The 22,569-nt window shown below is 37.7% G+C and overlaps 1 protein-coding gene across 1 annotated transcript in view; it reads right to left on the bottom strand.

Moving 5' to 3' along the window:
• SLC2A13 (solute carrier family 2 member 13) overlaps positions 1–22,569 on the bottom strand; it is a 164,357-nt gene that overhangs the window by 104,134 nt on the left and 37,654 nt on the right. The window contains exon 3 of the mRNA XM_075024879.1: positions 21,819–22,027. Within this exon, the coding sequence (XP_074880980.1) occupies positions 21,819–22,027 (209 nt within the window). The remainder of the gene's footprint in view (positions 1–21,818; positions 22,028–22,569) is intronic.

Below are 22,569 nucleotides of genomic sequence, written 5' to 3'. Positions count from 1 at the left end.
GTACATCTTTTTACTAGACAAGCTTAGTAAATAATGATAAAAAACATAGTGGTTGGAGTGGGAGCAGGGGAAAAATAAAGGCAAGTTCTGAGAGCTGGTTATGTTCCATGCCCTCTTCTTGTATTCTGGATTTTCAGGGACAACCAACACACAACAAGTGAGAAAGAATTTCCAATTTTAGAATAGATTCATCAAAAGAGGTAGGGAAAGGTTGAATAAGTTGGCTTTTAATTTTTAAAATCCGTTTAAAGAAGTGTTTACCATGTTGCTACTGAAAGTTGTTGGAAACTAAAAGTATGCTTTCAATTCAAATAAAGACCAAACCTTGTCCGTCAGGAACTTGGTTTCAGAACAAATTTAGGTACACATTATTGTTATTAAGCCAATGGCAATATGAACACTGGAGAGATTAACTTATCAATGTTACTGCAATGTGTCTCCGTACTTCCAACTTCAGAGAAGGCCACTATTTAAGTGCATTTTAAATTTAATAGTTTCAATACAAGCCTTCACATCAAATACAAATTACTTTACTTTCTGCTGTTCAATGACAACACTAGCTTTTCTTTGGACTGACGTGCACATACCTTCTGACCATCTGAATGCAAGTCTCAAGGCAGGTGTCCCATTCTCGCAGTCACCTGCAGCATCCCAGCTCACCTCCTCCTTCCCAGCCTCGCCCTGCGGACACTGCTGGCCATTTCCCAGCAGTCGGTGAGGTCTCAGCTCCTGCGCGTCTCACAATTCCCTCACCAGGTTGGTGCTGGTTGCTTAGAAACACCACAGGAAAGGGGATTTTGTATCGGCTTTAGATAATGACAAGCTCAGTTGATAGCAGCCGACTAAAAATTACATTCTTTTAAGTTTTTCCATATTTCAAACCAACCTTTGGAGTATTAAGAAAAAGCCATGACATTTAAAGAAGCTGAGCAAGAGCCAGGACTGAACTGGGACAAAGGAAAGCAGAAACCTGTGGTTGTGAGTCTAGCTGTAATTTACTGAAAGAAAAAAAAACCACCAAACTTCTCAAGAGGTAGTTTTGAAGAAAACAATTTGCTGCTGTCAAATGAGAGGGCTTAGAAGAAAATGTCTACTTGTGCCACAAAAATACAACCGATCACTCCCACATTGACTCCAAGTCCATCAGGTCATTTACAGCTGGCACCTCCAGGTGTGTTGCAGACCTCTGAACAGGAATGCTGGCTCTTTCACTTTCAGTCCAGATGTGGGAATGTCCGCCAGCAGCTGTTTCTGCTTGTGTCACTCTGTGTATCATGGGCAGCAGCTGGCTGACAAGGTGATCCAGGTGACAGTGAAACCCAGGTGACTGAATGGGGCATTTTGCAGGAATACTACACACTACATTCTGCAGCTTTAAAATAGCATATGAAAATGGAAGTGCTCCAGTATCACTTATCATTAAAGGAAAGCACACAAGTTTCCCCTGAGAAATACTGAGGCTAGGCTGTAACTCACCACCCACAATGGACAACAGGAGAAGCAGCAAAGATGTGGGACTGAGCGACATTTCTATCAGCAAGAAACACCTTATATTAAAAAAACCCCAACAGCCTCTACAAAATGAGCTGGGGAGGCGGAAGCTTGTGGGAGAGGACCAGATGCAGAGGGGTGAACCCCCACACATACCAGCAAAGGAGATCAGCACACGTTGCCCTTATTCGAAAAGGACACAGAAGGGTAGATCTGGCTCTAGCGCCTGGAAGCTTTGCAGTTGAGTCAGGCGACTGCTCTTTCTTCTGTGCTCGCTACAGATGGTCTGCAGCAAGGGTGCTGTCCTATGCCGCTGTGAAGCCAAGTATTTACCTCAAAAACACCCAGCGACCCTCTGCCACACAGCTCACTCACATGTGCTCAAATTTTTCACCAGTATCCATCACAGCAACAGAGAAATAGTATTGTATGGAGGAAGCGCAAGCCTCCAAAGATGTGATATATGATGCCATTTATATTAGAAGAGAGGCTGAAGATTTTTTTTTTTTACATTGATTCTTCCAGATAATTCACTCCGTAAACTAACTTGTGAGCATAAGTCTGTAAGAAATTAAAGTAATGTCATCGCCCTGTGCCACAATACAAGAATTCAGATTTTAAACAAGAGACCTTTCTCAGTAAAGGACAGCAACTCAATTCTGTGATTGAGAAGAACAGTATTTCACTTCACCATTCATGTCTGATAGATAGTATTGCAATGACATTGATTTAAAACAGGAGGCTTCTCTATTCTCAGTGGACAAAGACAATGATCACAAATGTCACCTGACACACTTATTCCCGGGCCCCAAGTAGAGAGAAGGTCTCAAAAGTGACATAACAATGGCAAAAAAAATATAGTTCTGTCTAGAAAAGAGACATCAACATTTAAGCAAACATTTCAGACTACCAGCATACAAAATGAGCGCCAGCATACCCTTTCTTCTGTGCAAGGTGACACTGAACCATCCTGACTCTTCAGCCCATGAAGCTCTACCAATACGTACTGCCGTAGGAGAACAATCCCCTAACTCAGCATTTGTTATCCAATTTCATCATGTAAATCAAGCCTCTTAACATCCTTCCTAACACCACACTGTACTTACACTTTGTTCCTCCTGAAGGCCAGGTATTTGTTTTATAATCTCAAAATTCACCAACGACAGTAACTCCCTGTGACATTACACCAGAAAGAGCAACTGGAAGGATTGTATAGATTGTAAATTTTCCACAAATGCATTGTGTAACTTTTAAACAAGTAAAGAAAAGTCTTTACACTAAAACCAATTTAAATTATTCCAATCTCAAGCACTGTGACACAGGTCTAACATCTGCGTCTCCACCATCTTCCCTTATTTTACAAGGATGGAAATAAATATTTAAGAAGGCAATAAACACATTAATCTGTCACTGAAACAGTGACTTCTGGCTGTTCACATTTGGTATATGCTGGAAGGCAAGTATCAAAGAAATGGGGATACTAAAAAGCAGAAAATCAAAATTAATTACAGCATGACAACAACTTTTCAGTTAATAAGAGGAGAACAAATGTTTATTTTTTGCTTGCTCTTGCTTTCTCAAAAAGCACCACCACCAGCAGTCTGGCGTCAAAGAAAAAAGTGAATAATGCAAGACTTTTCAGAATGAACTATACAAATAATTCAGTTGCTTCTTAAAGTGTACTTCATGTTTTATATACAAAATAGAGGAAAAAAAAATCCATAGACTGTATTTTAAAAGAATTTTTCTTACACTCAGTGGACATACGCAGTTTCAAGAATTGAAGAAAAGTAAATTTAACCTGGAAATGTATCCAGATATGTACTCAGAATGAACATTTCAGCCATCTCTTCCAGGTATACCAAAGAAGTGCATCTGATGGTCTTGCTTGACTCCTAAGTAACAAATCCTTCTGGACATGGATAGCCCAAAAAGGTCTGAATAGAAAGATTCATTAATGACTTATCCTTTTTTTTTTTTGGGGGGGGGGGGGGGGGGAGGAGAAAACCAGTGTCATTAAAACACTTTTAACAAGGGAAAAGCACTTCCCTTCTCCCCGCTCTTTTTCAGAGTCTGGTTGTTCACGCTAATATTGCAGATTCTCAGAATTATTGGATAAACTTCAGCTGTGGCTTTTACAAGCCCAAGTTTGTTTTTCATGCCAGCATGGCAACACTGTCATAGCATGTGCAAAGTGCCCAGATTGATCTTTTGGAAAGTACATGAACTCAGAGTAGGATATTGCTGAGATGCACCACTGCGTCACTCATTCACAAATGATGCACTACCCTAAATGGAAATTATTTTACTGAAAATGTTACCTGATGACATAATGCTATCACAGAAAGTATCAAAAATCCATCCTAATCCCAGAAATTATCACAACTTCCTGCTAACATATAGGCAAAGTTTAGGACATTGTTTCCAAGGACTAATGCACAAGACTCTCTATCCTTCTGGATGTGGACATCCTTAGTAAATAAGCTATAGAAGAAAAGAAAATTCATTTAAGGCAGGCTGACATGACAGATACAGACCAAAAGTAAGCATGGGCAAAATTTCAAGTTCTGATTTCCCTAAAGTACAGCAAAACCCGCAGTTGCAAGCAGCAAGTCTCAGTTCAATCTTTCCTAAGCATTCCTTGTAGATACCAATTCATTAGCCATTGTTATTGAAACAGTAGAAGAAACAAGAAGTACCAATCCCCATAAAGTACCACGAGAATTAAAGAAATCAAAAGACAAAGGTAGATCTCAACAAGTAATAAAAACAGGTTAAAGAAATGAAGAAAACATGAACCAGCTAAAAGCTATATGACAACAAGCATTCCCCAGAGCTCATGATTCAGTAAGTCTGTACTTCAAACATGCATTGGGGATTAATTTGTGACTCCTGTTTTGACTAGAAAGCTTTTCATACAAATGTAGATTTCACCCTGGAACCAGTCAAGATGCAATGCATGTGGATTGGCTGTCTGCATCTGTCTTTGGGGATGCATTGACCTAGTTAGCTATCTAATGCAATTTTTCGTGATCACTTTTTAAGATTTTTCTTTGTGTTGCTTAGCATTAATTTTTGAAGAGACTGTAAGAGTGTTACTGCACTTGTGCATGGCAGCTCAGCTCAGATAAGGAGAGCACAGGAACAGGCTCCATTGATGGTGTTGGGTTTCTAAAACACTTGAGAAAAGCATTACAGCACCCTAAGCTTGTGAGAGAGAACAAGTCAAGCACCAGGCTTCAACTACAACAGTAACACCAGCTGAGGCAGATGTCTGTGACAGCCCGCATGTCGCACTGAGGGTTTCAGACTTGTGTGAGACCTATAGTCCACAGAGAAATCTTCCTCACAGGCATCTAGAATCCCACCACAAGTCAGTGATAATAAGTTGTTGTTTTACCTGCACAGAAATTACTCAGACCAACCTCCAAACAAGGGTATACAAGAGAATATAACCCTGAATGAATTGGGACTCTATTCAAGGACCAAGGTGCTTAAGCCATGGAATAACAGCCTGAACACTTGCTTGGTTTAGCAAGTACTGACAGAAGTGTCAGTACTAAGCCAGCTTCATCAACATCCGCGCTTGGAACTTCTGAAGACCTGCCACCCATGGCTGGCACGCACCCTCTGCCCCCTACTCAAGGTGCATATATGTGCTCATGTACTTTAGCATAAAATTTTGAGGATGGCCTAGTATTGCCAGGGGTAGTTGTGGAAGCTGAATCCCATCACAAGCCTCACACAGCCCTTGGAAACTTCTTAGGTGCAAAGCCCTTGCTTGTTCTCTCTCTGTAAAGTGGGATTAATAGGACTTCATTCCATTAAGGATTTTGGAAATACAGTTATTCAGAAATCAAGAGGTGCATACTCTTTATATAGCGGCACTTCCTAATCAGATTGCAAAACAACAAATAACTTTGCTAGAAAAGGCTAAAGAACTTTGTTAACTGGAGGCAAATGCTACAAAAAAAATCAGTTCAAAAAAACTTAATTAGTTGCTGTAAACTTTTGGAACATTTTAGTTGTTACCTTAAAAACAAAAACAAAAACAACCCAAAAAAACCCCCACACATCTAAACATATAAGAACATCTCCTGAAAAACTGAAAAAACCCTCAGATTTTAAAAAAAAAAAAAAGTTACAGAATTAAAATCAGCACTTATGTTCCACACTGTAGTTAATCTATGGTTAAAGCTTAAGTATGTGTAACGTACTAAAAGTGTGCATAGGGAGACCAGGCAATTTCATGGATGATAAATCAAAAATCATCACAAACTTGAAGAGTACTTGGGTAAAATATCATACAGGCTCAGGCTCTTCTACTCTTTCCTAGCATTTGCTGTTGACTACTGCTGAATCAAGATTGGGCTAATAGGACTACATAAACAAATACATAAGCAGAATTACAGGCAATTTAATTCTTTCATTTTCCATAAATGTGTGAATGATTCTCTTCACTTCTGCATGTCCTTCTAATATTACTGCTGAATGCTCTTCTGGTTTTGCCAACACATACATTTTGTTAATTAAAAAAATCATGCAACTATCTGTCTGCAGTCACTTAGTCCATACATTATCTTTAGTAAATGAGACAAGAATAGTCATCTAGCAGCAGATTTCTTACCACTAGAAGATGCCATGTAACAGTGAATAGTAAATGGTGTAAGCACTTTTCACAGGTGACACATACAGTATGTGAACTATACTGTGTCTCAGAAACATGCTGTAGTCAAAGCACTTAATACCTTGGGTCTATTCTCAGTTCTAATAGAAATTAAATCACACTGCCTCAACTATTCTTTCTGTGGAACAGCAGATTGACCTTGATCTCTCATCATTGAAGCTGTATAAGGACCATAACCTATGGGCTATCCAGTACCTAGAATCTTAGAAGAGTAGAAGAGTTGTAAGAGGAACTGAAGCCTTTATTTCCAGCCACAATACTGCAAATGGAAGAAAACAGGAGAAAGTGGTTTGCTTGCGCTTTTAAGGAGTTTGGCTCTATGCTGTGCTTCTGAACAGTTCAGGAACACAGTGCAATTTTTTTCCGTTCAATAATACATGGGGTTTTTTTAAAAAAAAGAGGAAAAGGCAAAATTTTCTTGTTTTCAGGATCACCATTAGCCCACAATTACAAGTTACTTTAGCAAGCACATAAGAAGTTCCCTAAGTCATCCAGTTACCACAGTAATAGATGTTCTTGCACGTTCTTACTAAAAAATATACATAGCTACACCCGATGTTCTCTGTTCTATCTACACAGAAATATAAATCACTGAAAAAACACCACACAAACTCTCTCTAAAGACAAATAAGACTTTGCACTTCATATAACCCAATCCTTCAAGTAAATCACTTGCAAAAATTTTTCCAAATTAACAAGTACTTTTAAAACCTTCTTGAACTAATTTAAGTGTTAAATCCAAGTTCATTCTACATGTGAAGTTTGGATATAATGCATTACTACAACTCAGGCCCTAAAGGCAACACAGACTGTAAAAGCAGTTTATACATCATTCAAGGTTTATATTCTTAATGGAACTCAAATTGTAGATGATACTTTTTCTCTTTGTAGCCATTTCAACTACTATAACCTGCCACAAAAAATCCTGAAAACTACTGTGTTCATCACCATAGCAACAAAATACTACACTTTTGAGTATGATATCATATAGGATTCATACAAAATTGATTAGTAGTTTTCAATGGTTATGTCTTACAGTTAGAACTCACAAATTTTGCCTAATATAACACTAATGTCTCAATATCATTATTACAAAATGTAAGCAAAAATTACATCTAATACTGATATCAGATATGCAAATTTGCAAACATGTTAAGAGTGTAGAGGGGAAGTTTTATCACCAAATAAAACTAATACATTTAAGAAGAACTACAGGAGGAAAAGAGGATTGTCTGAAATTATCCAAGTCATGATAAAAGAAAACTATTTTAAACTGCTGAGCTAAAATTGTAGACAGCTCTTCAGATTCATGAGGTTCCAAAATACAAGGTGGGAAAAGGCATATAAGAGGTTTTGCAGGTTAATTTCTCTCTACTGGAGTTAGAGAAGAAATGAACAGAAGTTTATCAGCAGGGAAGAAGAGTGCAAGCTTATAAAAACTACATTTCAAAATAACTCTCAGTTGACTTTGAAAACCATTTTCAGCTGATAAGAAAAAACCCTAAAAACTCAAAGCATATTAGAAGCCCTTATTTTAAAGTATTTTTGTGATGTAGTATCTCCTAACATACCCATTATAAATTGCACAGTCTAGTAAAATGCAGCTGCATCTGTGAAAGACCAGTGAACGTTTTCCAGAAGTCACATTTTTAATGGATCTGCCTGCACCTGAACAGAGAATATCTTGACCTCCATCAGTCACATTTTGGAGGGGGCTGTCAAAGACAGTGCTATACAGACCAGCTGATATTTTGTACTTGATGCCAGGCTCACACAGCACAACAGACGACTGCCTGCAGATGGTAGGGAATGTTTCTAGGATGAGAACAGAATGCTAAACTGAGTGATGACTTCTCAAATTTGTAAAATACAAATAATTTGCCTCAAAATAACTAAATAAAAAAGTAAATTCTACCTCATTTGTAATGCTACTGGGTTACACTACAGTTGCTTTAAATATAGAATAAATTGTTACATTTAAAAATGTGTCTTTCTGTTTATTTCAAAGATTTATACCCAATACAGCATGTCAAGAAATACTTAAAATGCAAACATTATGATTATGCAGCCCTGGAGTACATATATTACTCCTAGGCTTACAACATTATTCATTAACCATAATTTGGTACAATTATACATGGATTTATATCATATAAAACTGGGCAGTTTTTCCTAATAAAGCATTCAACAACAGCTTCATTGGCTCCTGGCAGCTCAGATATCCAAAGCCCTTTCCTTAGGTCTCGACTCTTCCTGTCGGATGGGAACTGGACCACTCAAACCCACCATCCTAGCACCATAAGCAGCAGTCAGGTGGCACAGACCGTATGTCTTTTCATGATATTTCATTCACTGTCTTTGACACTGAGTAGTTAATACCGATCATCTGAATTACCAAAGACAACCAAGTAAGCATCCACTGTGATGAGGGCAATGACTCTGCATCTCATAATACCAGATTTTCTGCATTTAGGCTGGTATTTTCACATTAAATATTCTCAGGTTATAACTTTAAGAAAATCTTGACTTCTGTTGCAAAAAAAGTTTCCATGAAATCTGACATTAAGATCAACTGAAAGATCCAGTTTCAAACTTGGAACAGTACCACGTGTTCCCATCCCACCAAATTAATATAAACTTTTCAGGTACCTGTCAAGCTCTGTCTCTGTCAGGGTATGGCGCAACAAATCAAAGCGTGCAAGTGACCAAAAAGATACCATTTGGTTTTTATGTATGCACACACTATGCTTAAATAACAGCAAGTTTTGGCTGCAAAACATAATCTGATATATGAAATAGGCTGCCTGTACTCCCTTCTTAAAAAAAACAAACAACAAACCCCACAGATATTGAATCCTCAGGCCCCTATAATGTATCCTACTGATTTTGGGAAGATTTGGAGACCAAAAAAGTAAACAGCTTGAGGGATACCAAGTATGACAGATGGGGGCAGGATGATTAATTTGAGGCCACTCCCTCACAAATAGGTGGTATTTGAGTATTCTGTAACAAATCATTCTTCTGGGAATGTACTTTGAAGGGATGTGAAGCTCCAAACAATCCAACCTACAGATGAAATGGTGTCTTAGACATCTTCCATTGTTATACTGTGCCATAATTAGAGTAGGATAAGCACTTCTCACTATATTGAACCCTATTTATTTCCAACCTGTTATCCCCGACCCACCCCACCAATCTGGTGTTCTTTGGTAAATACTGCTTTAATTTATCTTCCGTTGTAAGACTCTCATAACTCTTGTCCCTGGGTACTACTAAAAATAATCATCACTTAACAAAACATTAAAAATTTAAAATCCCAACAAAATATGAAAGATGCAAGGGTAATACAAATCACTATTAAAGTTTAAGTCTACTTGATAATAACAAAAGAGCTGTATAGCATTTATACACAGACTCCTATTTTTGCTACACACAGTGAAAAGCAAGGAGGCAAAATTAAAGGAAGGAAAAATAATACCAGAAAGAGCTTACAGTTCAAAAATTTTAAAAATTTATTATGGGTCAATATAGATGCATTTTTCTTTAATAAAAACCTTGTTTTCCTGTGGCTATAAAATGAACTATTCTGCAACTGTCACCTTTATTTTAGACTAGCAACAGTCAGAACCACCTACATTTTAAATTTGCTTTTATTACCATAGAAACGTATGTTTGCTTTAACTAAAAAGGAAGTCTCCTGGCTCATAGTCAATCATCTACTTTCTATATCATACACTACAGCAGATATTATAATTTATTCATTTATATATCCATACTTGCACTCTCTTTAAGCGAGCTACATCCACCTCAGCTACAATGAAAATCAGAGGTGGTTTATGTTATATAAGATATTTATACAACATTTATATTTAAATTAAAAGAAACCAGTGCAATCTATATAATCACAAAAGGACATAATTACTTTAAAATTATTTATGCTCTTAAATCAATCCTTTTATTAAATATTTGTAATTACACCTTTCCATGTTCAATAAGTGATGGCAAACAGGTCAAAACACACCAAAGAAAATGGTATTTTTGTTCTCCTTGTAGCCACTGATGCCTAGGAAAATACACATAAAAATTAAAAAATGTTCAGCACTGATGAAAAACCAAATATATTCATGTAGTTTTAGTACCAAAAGAAAGATCTACTCTCTTTCTGCCCTAAAGTACTGTTCTACAAGGCAAAGAAGTGCCTGGAAGTCCTCACAGCCCCAATTCACATGGGTTCGGGCACACAGACACCCCACAAATGCCAGCAGGTTCCCACTGGCCCCTGCCCACCCACTGCAGACTGGCTGCCAGAACAAGGCTATCATGTGTTACAGCAAAGATGCTAATTTCATAACCTACGATAAAAACTGTCATTTCACTATAAAAGGGCAGAATAAACATGCAGCATGTTCAATTAAACATATTTAAGCAGTTACAAGCAATACAGCAACTTGAATTCTCAGCAGTTTCTTAGCAATTCTGCAAGTTCCTTGCAAACGAAGAGGGGAAAAATAACATGCTAGGTTTGCCAACACTAAATATTGGCCTGAAGTCAACTCTATAAGGGAGGAATTGGATGCTTACTAAGTATGGCAGGGAAAAGAAGAAGTTTTTCAAGCCCTTGCAACCTTTAGTTAGGGAATAATTCTAAATGTAACTTACAATATTGGAGAAAAAATTTCTTCTTCACTCATAAATCATCATGGCTGCATTGTGAGAAAATGTACTTTGACTAGATAACAACATTTTCTGTATGACTTTTGGTAAATATTTGAATATCTGTAGACACTGAACTATACTGGTTTTGAAAACATTATTTCTTATTCAACAGAAACAGAAATATTCAAATATGTGCAGAATCAGAAAAAAAGTTCAAAACCACCATTATCCATAAAAGCCATATTTACCTCTGAATGTTCACGGGAGAAAAAACAAAAAACCAAACAAACATATACAAATTGACCACTACTAGAACAGTGGAGGAATCCTTTCCTCATTTAAGACATTTAACAGAATAGTGGTTTCCTGGGATGTATGGGGGGGGGGGGGAAGTGCTAGAAAATGACAACTGGCTTTTGATGAAGGAATTGGTGGTGGTAGGTTTTGTGGTTGTTTGTTGTTTTTTGTTTTTAATTTGTTTGTTGGGGGCGGGTGTTGGTTTTTTTAGCAAAAGGGAAATCTGAAAACAGGGGTGGAGAGGGACCAGTTTTACTGATTCTTTAAAAATTTTCTTATTTTGTTAGCTGAGCTATTCAGAGCTTTATTTGTACAGGTAATTCTGGAATATGATTGAATATTGTTTAATACGCGAAAGCCACAATTTCCAAAGAGTTTATACTAAAAATTTCAAGTTTGCAATGCATTTGTTACAGCTTCACATAGAAAAATTCCAAAGCACTATAACACTTCCAAAAAAAATATGTTTAAGTTTCCTGCAGTTTCCTCACAGAAAACTGACAAGCAGAAAGAAAGTCTAAATTAATTAGATAAATTATTCGTTGTGAATTATTCATGCAGCATTAGTTATCTCACGCACACACATGCTTCAACCATATAAACCCCCTGTAATCTACATGGACATTTTCCAGGAGACCAGTAATATTTTAGAATACAAAACAGCACAATAAAGATCCTAGAAAATACTTTACTTACAGAAACACCACATGAAAAGCATAAGCCCACACACACATTCATTCAGATGATAAAAGGAAAAGGTGGTGCTCACCCTTCCTATTCCGGAGTGAAATAACATAAGGAGGAAGTTCTTTCCTAAGGATTTGCCTCTACAGCAAGACTAGCACACTACTACACTGTTATTGAGCATCACTATGGCCTAGTGATGTTCAATGGGGATGCCATTAAAAAAAAACCAACCAAAAAGGAAAGCAGAATTCTAACTGTTTGCTGACTGAAAAACTATGAATGCAATACAATTCTGAACTGGTTCACCACTTGTAAAAATTATGGTCGAACAGAATTAATGTAAAGAAAGAAGCTGTTTCTCATCTCCTGGATAAAAGCACTAGATCTAAATACATATTCTGGTCAAATAGTCAACATGGAAGTACTACACCATTTTTCATTTATTTTCAAAAGGAAGAAATCCCAACAACTTCCTTTCTTAGCATAGGGAAAGCCCAAGAATATTTGTGTAAGGGAGCATTTGAAATGGATAGTCTGGGAGTCACAGCAGCAACATGCTCAGCAGCAAACTACATTAAACTATTCTTTCTTTTTTTTTTTTTCTTTTTCCAAATCCATCTTCAGTCAAACAAAACACAATCCACACATGGCAGTATGCCAGTTGTGACAGACTTCACATTGGTTGACAAGATTTACTGAAATGCTCAGTGCATTAATACTTTGGATGAACTATCAGGTGGCGTACAAGGATAGCTGCTTATTCTGAACCAAACCCTTCAGGTTTGCGAGAAAAACGAAGTATCCTGGAAACAGAAAAGATCAAAAAAAACCCAATGCTGTTATTTTAAAAGGCAAGAGAAAAAGATGAGCATTGGACAAAAATCAGGTGTACAATACCTTGGTGAAGGTCTCTGGAAAAAATAAAGCCTGACTAGACTGCAGGAGCAGAATATGGTCTTCTGTAAAACAAATAAGTGCAAACACTGTTTAAAACCCTTCTTCCTCCCTAATGGTTTCTTCCTATTAACAAACTACTTGAATTTAAACAGGCTGTATAAACACTGTATTCACCTGACCACAGAGCCAAAGAAAAACTACTGCTGTTGAAGAACCATTAACATCTGGTGGGTGGACCAAGTTCTGCCCTTGTGCAAAGCCTGTAACCTAGGAGACAGCAGAGTCAGCTGAGCACTGATGTGGTTCTTACAACATGGCAAAGAACAGTAATTAAAAAAAAAAAAAGAGCTTTTTAAATAGTAATGATTATGCCGAAAAGGCTAAAATGGGACCAACAGGTAAAGTTTGCTCAGCCACTTGTCTGTGGCATTTACATATAAATATTGTTATCAAAAACCTTAAATCCATTTTAGAGTTTCCACTCATCTTCACAAGGTCAGAAAGCAAAGAAGCTGCAAGATTACCTCCAATTTTTGCCACAGCACCTGCTCTAAGGCCTAAATAATGAACCATATTACTAAGCTTAGTAAAGTGTTATAATTATTCCTCACCAGTCTAAAAAAATTTTCCCCCTATGCCCATTAACGTTTTCACACAACAAAGTATATTTTGTCTGAATACTGAAGCTCACATTGCTGCATGTGAGCAGGCAGCTCAAGTGGGAGCGTTTGGCTTAGAATTGTGTATTCAGTGCAGATGCTGGATCCAGCTGGGAAACGATGAAGAACCAGGCCTTCTTTTTTTTTCTTTTCCTTTTTTTTTTTTTTTTTTTTTTAATTAACTGAGCTCTTGAATATGATTAGGAGCAGTAGAGGTACCATAATTTTATTACTTCTTGAGAACAATATACATAAATATAAAAAACAGATCCAGAATTTCAGGTGAGAAACAAGTACATCAGTGTAACCACGTTAGAAAAAAACAAAGGCCCAAAGGCCAAATTCCGCTGTGAAGGTAGTGTGTGCCCATCTCTCGCACAAGCGTACACAGGAAATTCAAAATTATATTTCCCATTTCTAACACAACCAAGCTACCACACTCCAGGCATCCCACCTCAAACCAAACCTGCTCTCCAGCACACTGACTCCAAGGCTTGGAGTCTTGGTTTGGTCCATTCAGACCAAAGAAGCAGGAGCCTGGTGAGCTGGTGAGCACGACGGCAGCAACAAAACCTCGCACTGCAATTTGGAAGAGGTTATTGCACCACCATCAGTGGCAAGGCGGGCCTACTGCCAGATGCCACAAGCCACCAGCTAAATGGTGTAGCTTTCCTTTAAGCTGATGTATTCTGCCCTTTCATTCCCATCCCGGCATTGAAATCCTATGACCACCTTTTACCAACACAGGCTTCTCTCTCTCAGGCCCACCTCACTTCCTTGGGCTCCCTTCCCAGTGTAACAAGCTGTGTGTGTTATGGACAGTATATAGGTGTCTCTCACCACTTAATTTCTCTCCCATTTCTGTACTGAGTAAGGAACAAGTCTTATTACTGTTCAGAATAAGTTTTGCCTCCCAAATATGCAAGAACCACTTCCTTCAGGTCTTTTTTTTGCTGGTCTTCCCACCCACCCCACCCCTTTCCTCATATTTCTAAGTCTTTTCTGCTTGCTTCATTCATTTACTATTACTCATGTTATGCACATCCATTTTTCTTTTTGTTGAACAAGAATATTCCCCCCCAAGTCCTTGAAGTTCACTTCTGCCAGGAATATTTAGTCTAGCTTTCCTAAAATCTCACCACATGCCACGCTATTTTTGGGGTTTTTTTCCCCCAGGCTAACTGGGAAGGAACTACTGTAAATGTATACAGTTACAAATGCTGTTTAAAGGTTATGCTATTATACAGCAGATTTTAATGACAGGCCAAGTTATACAGCTAAGCACTACTTTGAGAAAACCCAAGAAATGCGTGTAGCTTACTACTTTCTAGAACTGAACTGAGCTCCTAGAAGGCATGGAAATTGGGGCCAGAAGCCAATAGCTTCTAGAAACTGATCTAGCCCAAGTCAGTTGGACTAGCTTGTTTAAATACAAAAACCAACAATCTTTTGTGTTATAGAAAAAAGGTACTTTTCTATAAATTTGAAGTACTGTAGCTAGCCCTAACAGATAATAAACATGAAACAGAGAAAATGATAACACCTGAACAGCCAGCCAAAAATGCCTAATTTGGGCTGTTCATATTAAGACAGAAAAATAAACTATTATAGTGAAATTTGTGGGGAGGTGGGGGTGGGGTATAGGGATTTGTTTGGTTTTTAAGCACAGGTAACAAATCCCTAGTCCCCTGGACATGACTGAAATAAAGTACCCTATCCTTATCACAGCCTCTCCTTCAGTCTTTTTTTGCTTTAGAAGAACCACATTCTCCCATGAAAGGATCTAAATCACTAGTCTTACTCTTCCAACGTTTTTTTCCACTCGGAAACATAAGTTTTCACAAAACTGATACCTGTTCCTAAACAAAGCATAGGAAGCAGCTCAAAGTTCAGTGATGCACTAGTACTGGAGTGGAATCCAATACTGTTTCCAGACACGTAGTCCCCACAAGCAACTTCAGATGAAAAGCAGCAGTTAATACTACCTGAACATCAGCAAATTCAGCTTCAACATGTGAATAAATGTCATTTGGCTTAAAACAAAATCATTATGCCCAAATTTATTTTTGAACTGGCAAGAGATGAAGTCTTTTTAGTTTTCTTTTATTTTCCAGACCTGTAGCTTGAATTTTCTGTAGGCTTCAGAAGCTGTAAACTAATATAAAGCTAATAACACTGTCAATGGAAAGCTAATTTTACTTCCAGAAACTTCATAGTGAATCTGAAGTGGGGAAAAGAAACAAAACCAAACCAAACCCTCCTGCCTCACAGTGCTTCCCTATACTTACATCAAGTTTTACAGAGTTCTGCTTCTTCCTGCCCTTTAGGACTACCATACACAAAATCTGTCTGAACTTCAGGCAAAGAAGAGTTTGTTCCAAAACATACATCTGAAGCAGTCAGAAGAATCTGATCTGCAGGCGGGCAATTAACCACTATTTGCAGATAAACATTAAATTTATGTCAGCACACTGAAAACCAAGGCGAAAGATTAAGGGATTGGTTTTGGTCACAAGCCACTGAAGCAAGGCCGACTCAAAACACCCTGCCAGGTAAATATGCTAACACCAGGATTCCTAAAGTATACAGACATTCCCAAACTCACAGTTAGGCATGCAAACTGAAGGTATAAGCAGAGCTCTACACCAGAAAAAACATATTTTTAAAATATAGCAATCAAATTTCTATAGAAGGCAGAAAACCAATAGTATCCTTTATACACTATATTTCTCAAAGGTCATATTTGCAAGAATAAGTCAGCCTTTTACAAGCCTTTAAGGATAAAAGGAGAATAAAAAATCTTCTTATCTCTATCAATTGTTTAATACAGTAATGCGTACTTTCAGTATTCCTTGCCAAGTTTTGTAGACGGTTTTTTCTTGTTATCTGATCATACAGTGAATTGAGTTAGTATACTTTCTCAAGATCAAATGTCTCCATGTTTTATTTGCCTGTATTGCATGAATTTTAAATTATCCAGAGGAGTGCTTTTTTTATGGGTTCAACTCAAAACAAATTCCAACAGAGACATACAGAGGAAGAATTTTTGTTCTTAAGGGAACAAAAAAATAATTCTACAAATCAAATGGTTAAAATACAAGAACAAAACAAAGACATTCCTTTCAAAGTACCTCTTGCACTGGCCATGCTTCCCACAAAATCCAAATGCAAAACCCACCTGGAACTGACCCTGGCATTGGTACAAGCAATAATTTTAGGCTGACATGACTACCAACCATATTACATTCAGGGTTTTCTTCAACAAATCCTTAGCCCAACTCCTTTGTTTCCTTTTGCCTCAAAGACTTTCATCTAATTTCATGGTTACAGGTAACAACAGCCATTTAATATCACAAAAGAGGAATTAACTTCAAATAAGGATTTGTGTGCCTGGAAGTGGAATGATTCAGAGTTCTGCACAGCCCTACCAGAGCATCACAGCATTACCAAGTTTCATTAAGTAAGATTCCAGTTCATGTCCAATAATAATAAGCATGTCTCTATCTTTTTCAACACCAGGCATGGCAGGCAATGGCCTAGGATAAAAAGGACTCCCAGAAGTAAGGGGAGAATTATGATTAAGAATGAAAACATTGCAAGCTTCTAGTATCTCCCTAGAAAGATTCAGGTCAAATGGTTCCAGCCAAAGCCACAGCCAGGAATACTAACAAGTTAAAATATTCCTTAAGAAGAAAAGGTGCAAGAAATAGAAATGTACTGGAACCAGGAAGGACTGAGGGTCTAGATCTCCTGCCTGATAATATCTCATTTAAACTGACAGCTAGTTGGGTAAAGTTGTGAGCTGAAACCTAACGGTAATGAGGTGATTTTACCTTTATATCATAACACATTTATCTCCAACAGGGAAATACAAAACCTAAAAAAGGAGACTGACTCACTGATCCAATAGGAAATTCAGCAAAGTAGTAAAGTGAGTCAAGCCTACAGGAGTGAAAGTGTGGCATGGACACATTTTTCTTGGTCTCACAAAAAACCAAAAAAAACTAGGCTATTAGAAAAAAATGTATTAAAATAACGGGAACACAAGAAAATGTCTGATCCAGAAGCAGTGCCCTTTACATAACAGACAGAATGGTAGGTTAAACAATATTACAGTGCAATGATCAATTTTCTAAATCACTCCGTGAATTTCACAGAAGCAGCATGGTTCCATGCACCACTGAGCCCCAGCAGTTTTACATGGCCAGAATTACTAAGCATAACATGTGCAAAAAAGACATCTTCATGATCAGAAGTTGACACATATATATGGATAAGAACAGATAATAAAATGCAAAGGTCCACACGCATAGAAGACAGGGTCAAGAGTCTCAACCCTAATTCACAGGTGTGGGATAAATAGGGCTTGGGGAGATTACACTGCTCTCCCAGTGTAATTATGAACCACGGTTACACATCCTTCATCTCCACAAAAATAAATGTCTAGTCTTAATGCAAATGATGTTCATTTCGTCAAGATGCTAAGTTAGTACTATATTCATCACTACTGATTTCACGTGAAATACCATGTATCCTGGCACATCACAGCTCTGTGTTGCTAGAAGAGGGGCGTGAAGAAAAACCATGCAGTTTGCAGATGCTTTCACCCAGAAAGACAGTACAAATCGATACTTTTCTTTGATTTGCTTTGAACATTGGAGTGTTGTCAAACATATAGGAAATTAATGACCTATTTAAAATGTCTCTGTTGAATGCTATAATGATTTCTTTCCAGTCTGAAATTACCACTACACTGGCAGCCTGTAAAACTTTTACAAAAGGTGTGCTAGCTAGCTTTATTGTTATGCACAAAACCACCACATTAAATTCACTCCAAAGTGCTTGCCCTAGAATTAGCATTACAAATCCCATTCTCTAATTTGCTTAGGCACACAAGCTACTTCATCTATACCTGTGTATTAAGCTGTTGTGCCAGTGCTTACCTGCATTGCTATGTGATTTGATTGCCTGTTTTTAACTAAGCACAGTACAGAACCTCTGTCTTAACTGTACTAAAAACTACAATTCAGCAGCAGTGCGAGTCAGACCTGTTTTGCTAGGAGGAGTTGCCCCGGAATGCTCTCCCAGCAATGCCTTTGACCGTTCCCTTGGTTGCAAATGGCAACCTTCTGGCCATTCTCTCCCCTAAGGCTTCAGAGCCCAAGTTAAGCACTGGGGAATCTGCAGAATCCACAGAATATTTGAAGGGTAGGCCACTTGGCACCTATAAACTACTGTTTCCACAACTCTTGGGGAGATCTCTTCTTTCTAACATCTTCCTCATTAGTCCTTCTACCCTTGATTTTTCCAATCGTCAGCTTCCTTTTGCACTACAGCCCCACCATCTGAGAGGGGGATGATGTTAACAGATGATGATTAGCTGGACTTAACCAAGATTCAGCTTGTCTTGTAACGTTACTGCAGAATGCAATGCCCTCCGCTTCTCAAAATACAAGGTTACAACACCATAAGTCACACTGGGAGCACAGAATACAGCATGCAAAAGCAGTACTTATGACTGGCAGAAAAAACATCATTTGCATTACCAGTCGTGGGGAAAGTGTTTGTCAAAAAGATACATCCTTTTCCTGATACCACTCTGAAAATGCTAAAATACAAGCTGCTAAGCAGTATCAGCAGCAGTGATTTGGCTGAATGTATTGGAAAGGATAAAGAAATGTGAATCATTCGCTTAACGGGTATCCCACATTGGTACAAAAGACTTCTGAAACAGAAGTTGGTTGCTGAAGGCATTTTTATTATTTTCAAGCCAGAAGCTGCTTGATGACCATGTGGAAAATGCGATGAACTTCTCTGGTTTTATGACAGACATTAAAACTAAAATTTTAAGAAAGTAGCTTAAACAACACAGATAAAGTTCCCCTGTGATTCATTATTTCTGTGACAAGAACAGTTGATGAAACAGTTACAAAAGGCATTACAGTTTTTAGCGTGGGACTGGAGAATATGTTATGGTTAAATTCTGTTACTCCCTTGCAGAGGAGGAGTCAAACACAGGCTTATTTTCACTTAGAAAATGATGCCCTAAGAAACTGGCAAAGATGCTCATGTATCAATTAATAAAAAAAGAATATCTGTTCTTTTCCAAGAAAGGAAAAGACAGGAAAGGAAAGGGCACTTTTACCTAAAAGTAAGCCAGATGATTTTCGATCTACAGAGTTATATTTTCTTGAATGCCACATAAACACACTGTCAGTTTAGGGTCATTTAAGCTTTCTGTAAAACTGGAATGATGTCCACAATGTCTAATAGGAATTACTACCATTGTTTGTCACTGCTATTAACTAGTGTTTTAAAACACTGTCTGCCACAAATAGGAGAAATGAATAAAAAAAAGTACTACAGCAATATGTCAAACAAAAAAACCCTAAAATCACCCAACCAAAATACACTCAGCAAAATAAAATGCAAAGTCTTTGCAGAAGCACACATTTAAGTTGTCAATACCTGAACACCTAGCAATGAAACCATGAACAGTAAGTTGCTCTTGCACTATGCATGCCAATTTCAATACTGAAGATCCAGACAACTCCTCAAGAAATGAAAGTAATTACAATTTAACACCACTTATAAATACCACCTCTAAGTCACAGAAAGGTAACAAAAATAATGTATGTCTTGGTGCTGACACACAGCATACCTTTTTATAGCAATGAAGGCTTTCGGTTAAATGGGATGAAGTGCAATTATAACCAAGTTATAATAAAAAACAAGAGTGACCATAACTATCTAATGCCTGTTTGCTAAGCATTTATAACAAGCAGGATAGCATATGCATTTAACTACCCTCATTTTTTTAATGCCCTTTGGTGCCAACTCTGATGCGGTGGATTACCTGAGAGAAAAACACTGATTCTTTGCAACCAAGCTTTCTCCTAGGAATGTGCTTAATTTAACTGGACTCCAGGAACACAGTAAGTTTTTGGGGGAGTGTGTGGGGGAAACCAAGAGACCTGCACATCTAAGAAAGCCAACAACCTCGTAATTAGTGTGCCAGTCCAAGTTACAAATGTATAGAGGACTGAACTGGAGTCAGTCCTACTGCAGTCTTATAATACCACATTTACTTTACAAATAGTGAAACAGCAGCATGAGGAAAGATTTAAGAGAAAGAAACAAGGTCATACCCTATAGGCCCGTGACTGAAAATAAGGGACTGGATGGGTCAAACACCTGCTCTTTTTATTTCTACAAAGCATAAAAACTTTTAATACTAGACATTAAGTGGCTTTCCACAGAACCTGACAGCCCAATCTCTAATTAGGATCAAGAACCTTGGCACAGGACTCTTAAACCCAAGCTGTTCTACGAATATCCACTTCAGCTTTTTTCAAATCAGCTTCAATGAACTTCATTTCCCACCCGCCCACACCGCAAAGAACTGGAAAAAAAGTATCCAAAGCCTCAAAAACATAATGGGAGAAAAAAAATCCAGCCCTGCTTCACACCATTGATGAATATTTTGAAAATCCTTTCATTAATACGTGTCAAATAACTTTTTCCAGATACTTATTTATTGTAAGGCTCAAAGCCAAACTCAATGTGGCAATGAGATTAGGTATTATAAGATACTGAATCTCAATTTACACAGACTTAAAATAACTTGCATTTTTCTTTCCACCAGTACTGAGAAGTTACAGTATTTTCCTATCAATGTTTAATGAAGCAAGAATTAAGATGAGTCTTACTTAAGAGCCTTAGTTGACTTTCCCAGGTTAACACTTTCAGCACAAAACAAAGGAAAAAATATGCAGCAGACAAAGTCAACTGAATGGCAATCTTGCTTTATATGTACATACATAAGCACACACATAAAGTTTTGAGCAATTATGGCATAAGGATACAAAAAAGTGAAAAAAGGATTTAATTTAGATGCCTTATTCTCTTGGGGACAGACCAAAAGGACTTTCAGCAGCTGCCTTTACTGAAAGAGAATCTCTGTATTACATGTGTAGTTTTGTAAATCTTTCCAAAGGCTGCTTGTCTAGGATATGGTTGGCCAGGATAAAGCCTCTAGATAATTCAGGCATGTAAAACACCTTCTGACCTCCCCTGTGTCTGTTTGGCCTCTTCCACTGATGAAAGAAACCAAACTTCATTTTATTTATTTCCACTCTTCAAGATGTGCATTCTTAAACTGAGTAATTTTTTGAGTGCAATTCTCACATAAGCCTAGGTGGTATAAACTTAGAATCTTATACAACTTTACTCTTTCCTCACTTAAGAAATCAGAACCTAATTTAAAACTGTAGGATCATAGAAACGTCTGTTCATTTTTTAAACTACCAGTATATGAAATATTTCAAACAGCAAAACAGACAAGAAAAAACAAAACATCAAGTTCCTACAGGCTACGACTTCAACATTTCTTCTGATTTTTATCTCCTCATTGATAGGCAGAGGCCAACAAGCATTCAGCATACCTGCTCCAACTTCTTTTTCTTCTTCTTCAATGTTGTTTTTGATACTGTCATACTCCTCATCGATTGCCTGGTTGCCACGCATTTGAGACAGAATTCTCCGTGCTCTCTGAGTCTGGCCTTTCTGAATGAGCCAGCGGGGACTTTCAGGAAGAAACAGGAACCCCAGAAACTGTACAACTGCCGGAACAGCCGATAGGCCCAGCATGTACCTGGAAATAAGTAAGTAAATAAAAAAATATCTAATAGTTGCCTACAAAAACATGCTATGAGAAGACTCAGTTATAGCTACTCAAGCTGTAATTTACAAATCAAACCCTTTTCCCCTCATATTCTTTATCACCAGAAGTTAAGCAGGCAAGAATCATATTCTGCAAGTATTTTAGAACACAGCACCCTCACTTTCAATTCAAGGAAATCTCAAGGACATGTTGACTATTCTGCCACCACTGACCCTACAGCCATTGGTCGCAAGGACATTAAGTCAGACTAAATAAAAACCCTGAAACATTCCAGTAGTTTGGAAACTGATAATCCCTTCAGTGAAGATAAAAGAATGAACAGAAAGAGAAAGCAAAGGCACAGAGAATAAATGGGTACTGCTGATGGCAAAAATAAGACTGAAATCCTGCTAACTGTTTTACAGACAAATTAAAAAAAAAATCCAAAACCAGCTAATGAAAAATGCTTAATTGGGCCAGTAATATGTACACACAGACACATGTGACCAAGGAATAGACCTCTTGTGTAAGGA

This window comes from Buteo buteo, chromosome 4 (genome assembly GCF_964188355.1).
Source record: "Buteo buteo chromosome 4, bButBut1.hap1.1, whole genome shotgun sequence".
In the NCBI taxonomy this organism is placed as follows: domain Eukaryota; kingdom Metazoa; phylum Chordata; class Aves; order Accipitriformes; family Accipitridae; genus Buteo; species Buteo buteo.
This window is presented reverse-complemented; position numbering and strand designations above follow the sequence as displayed.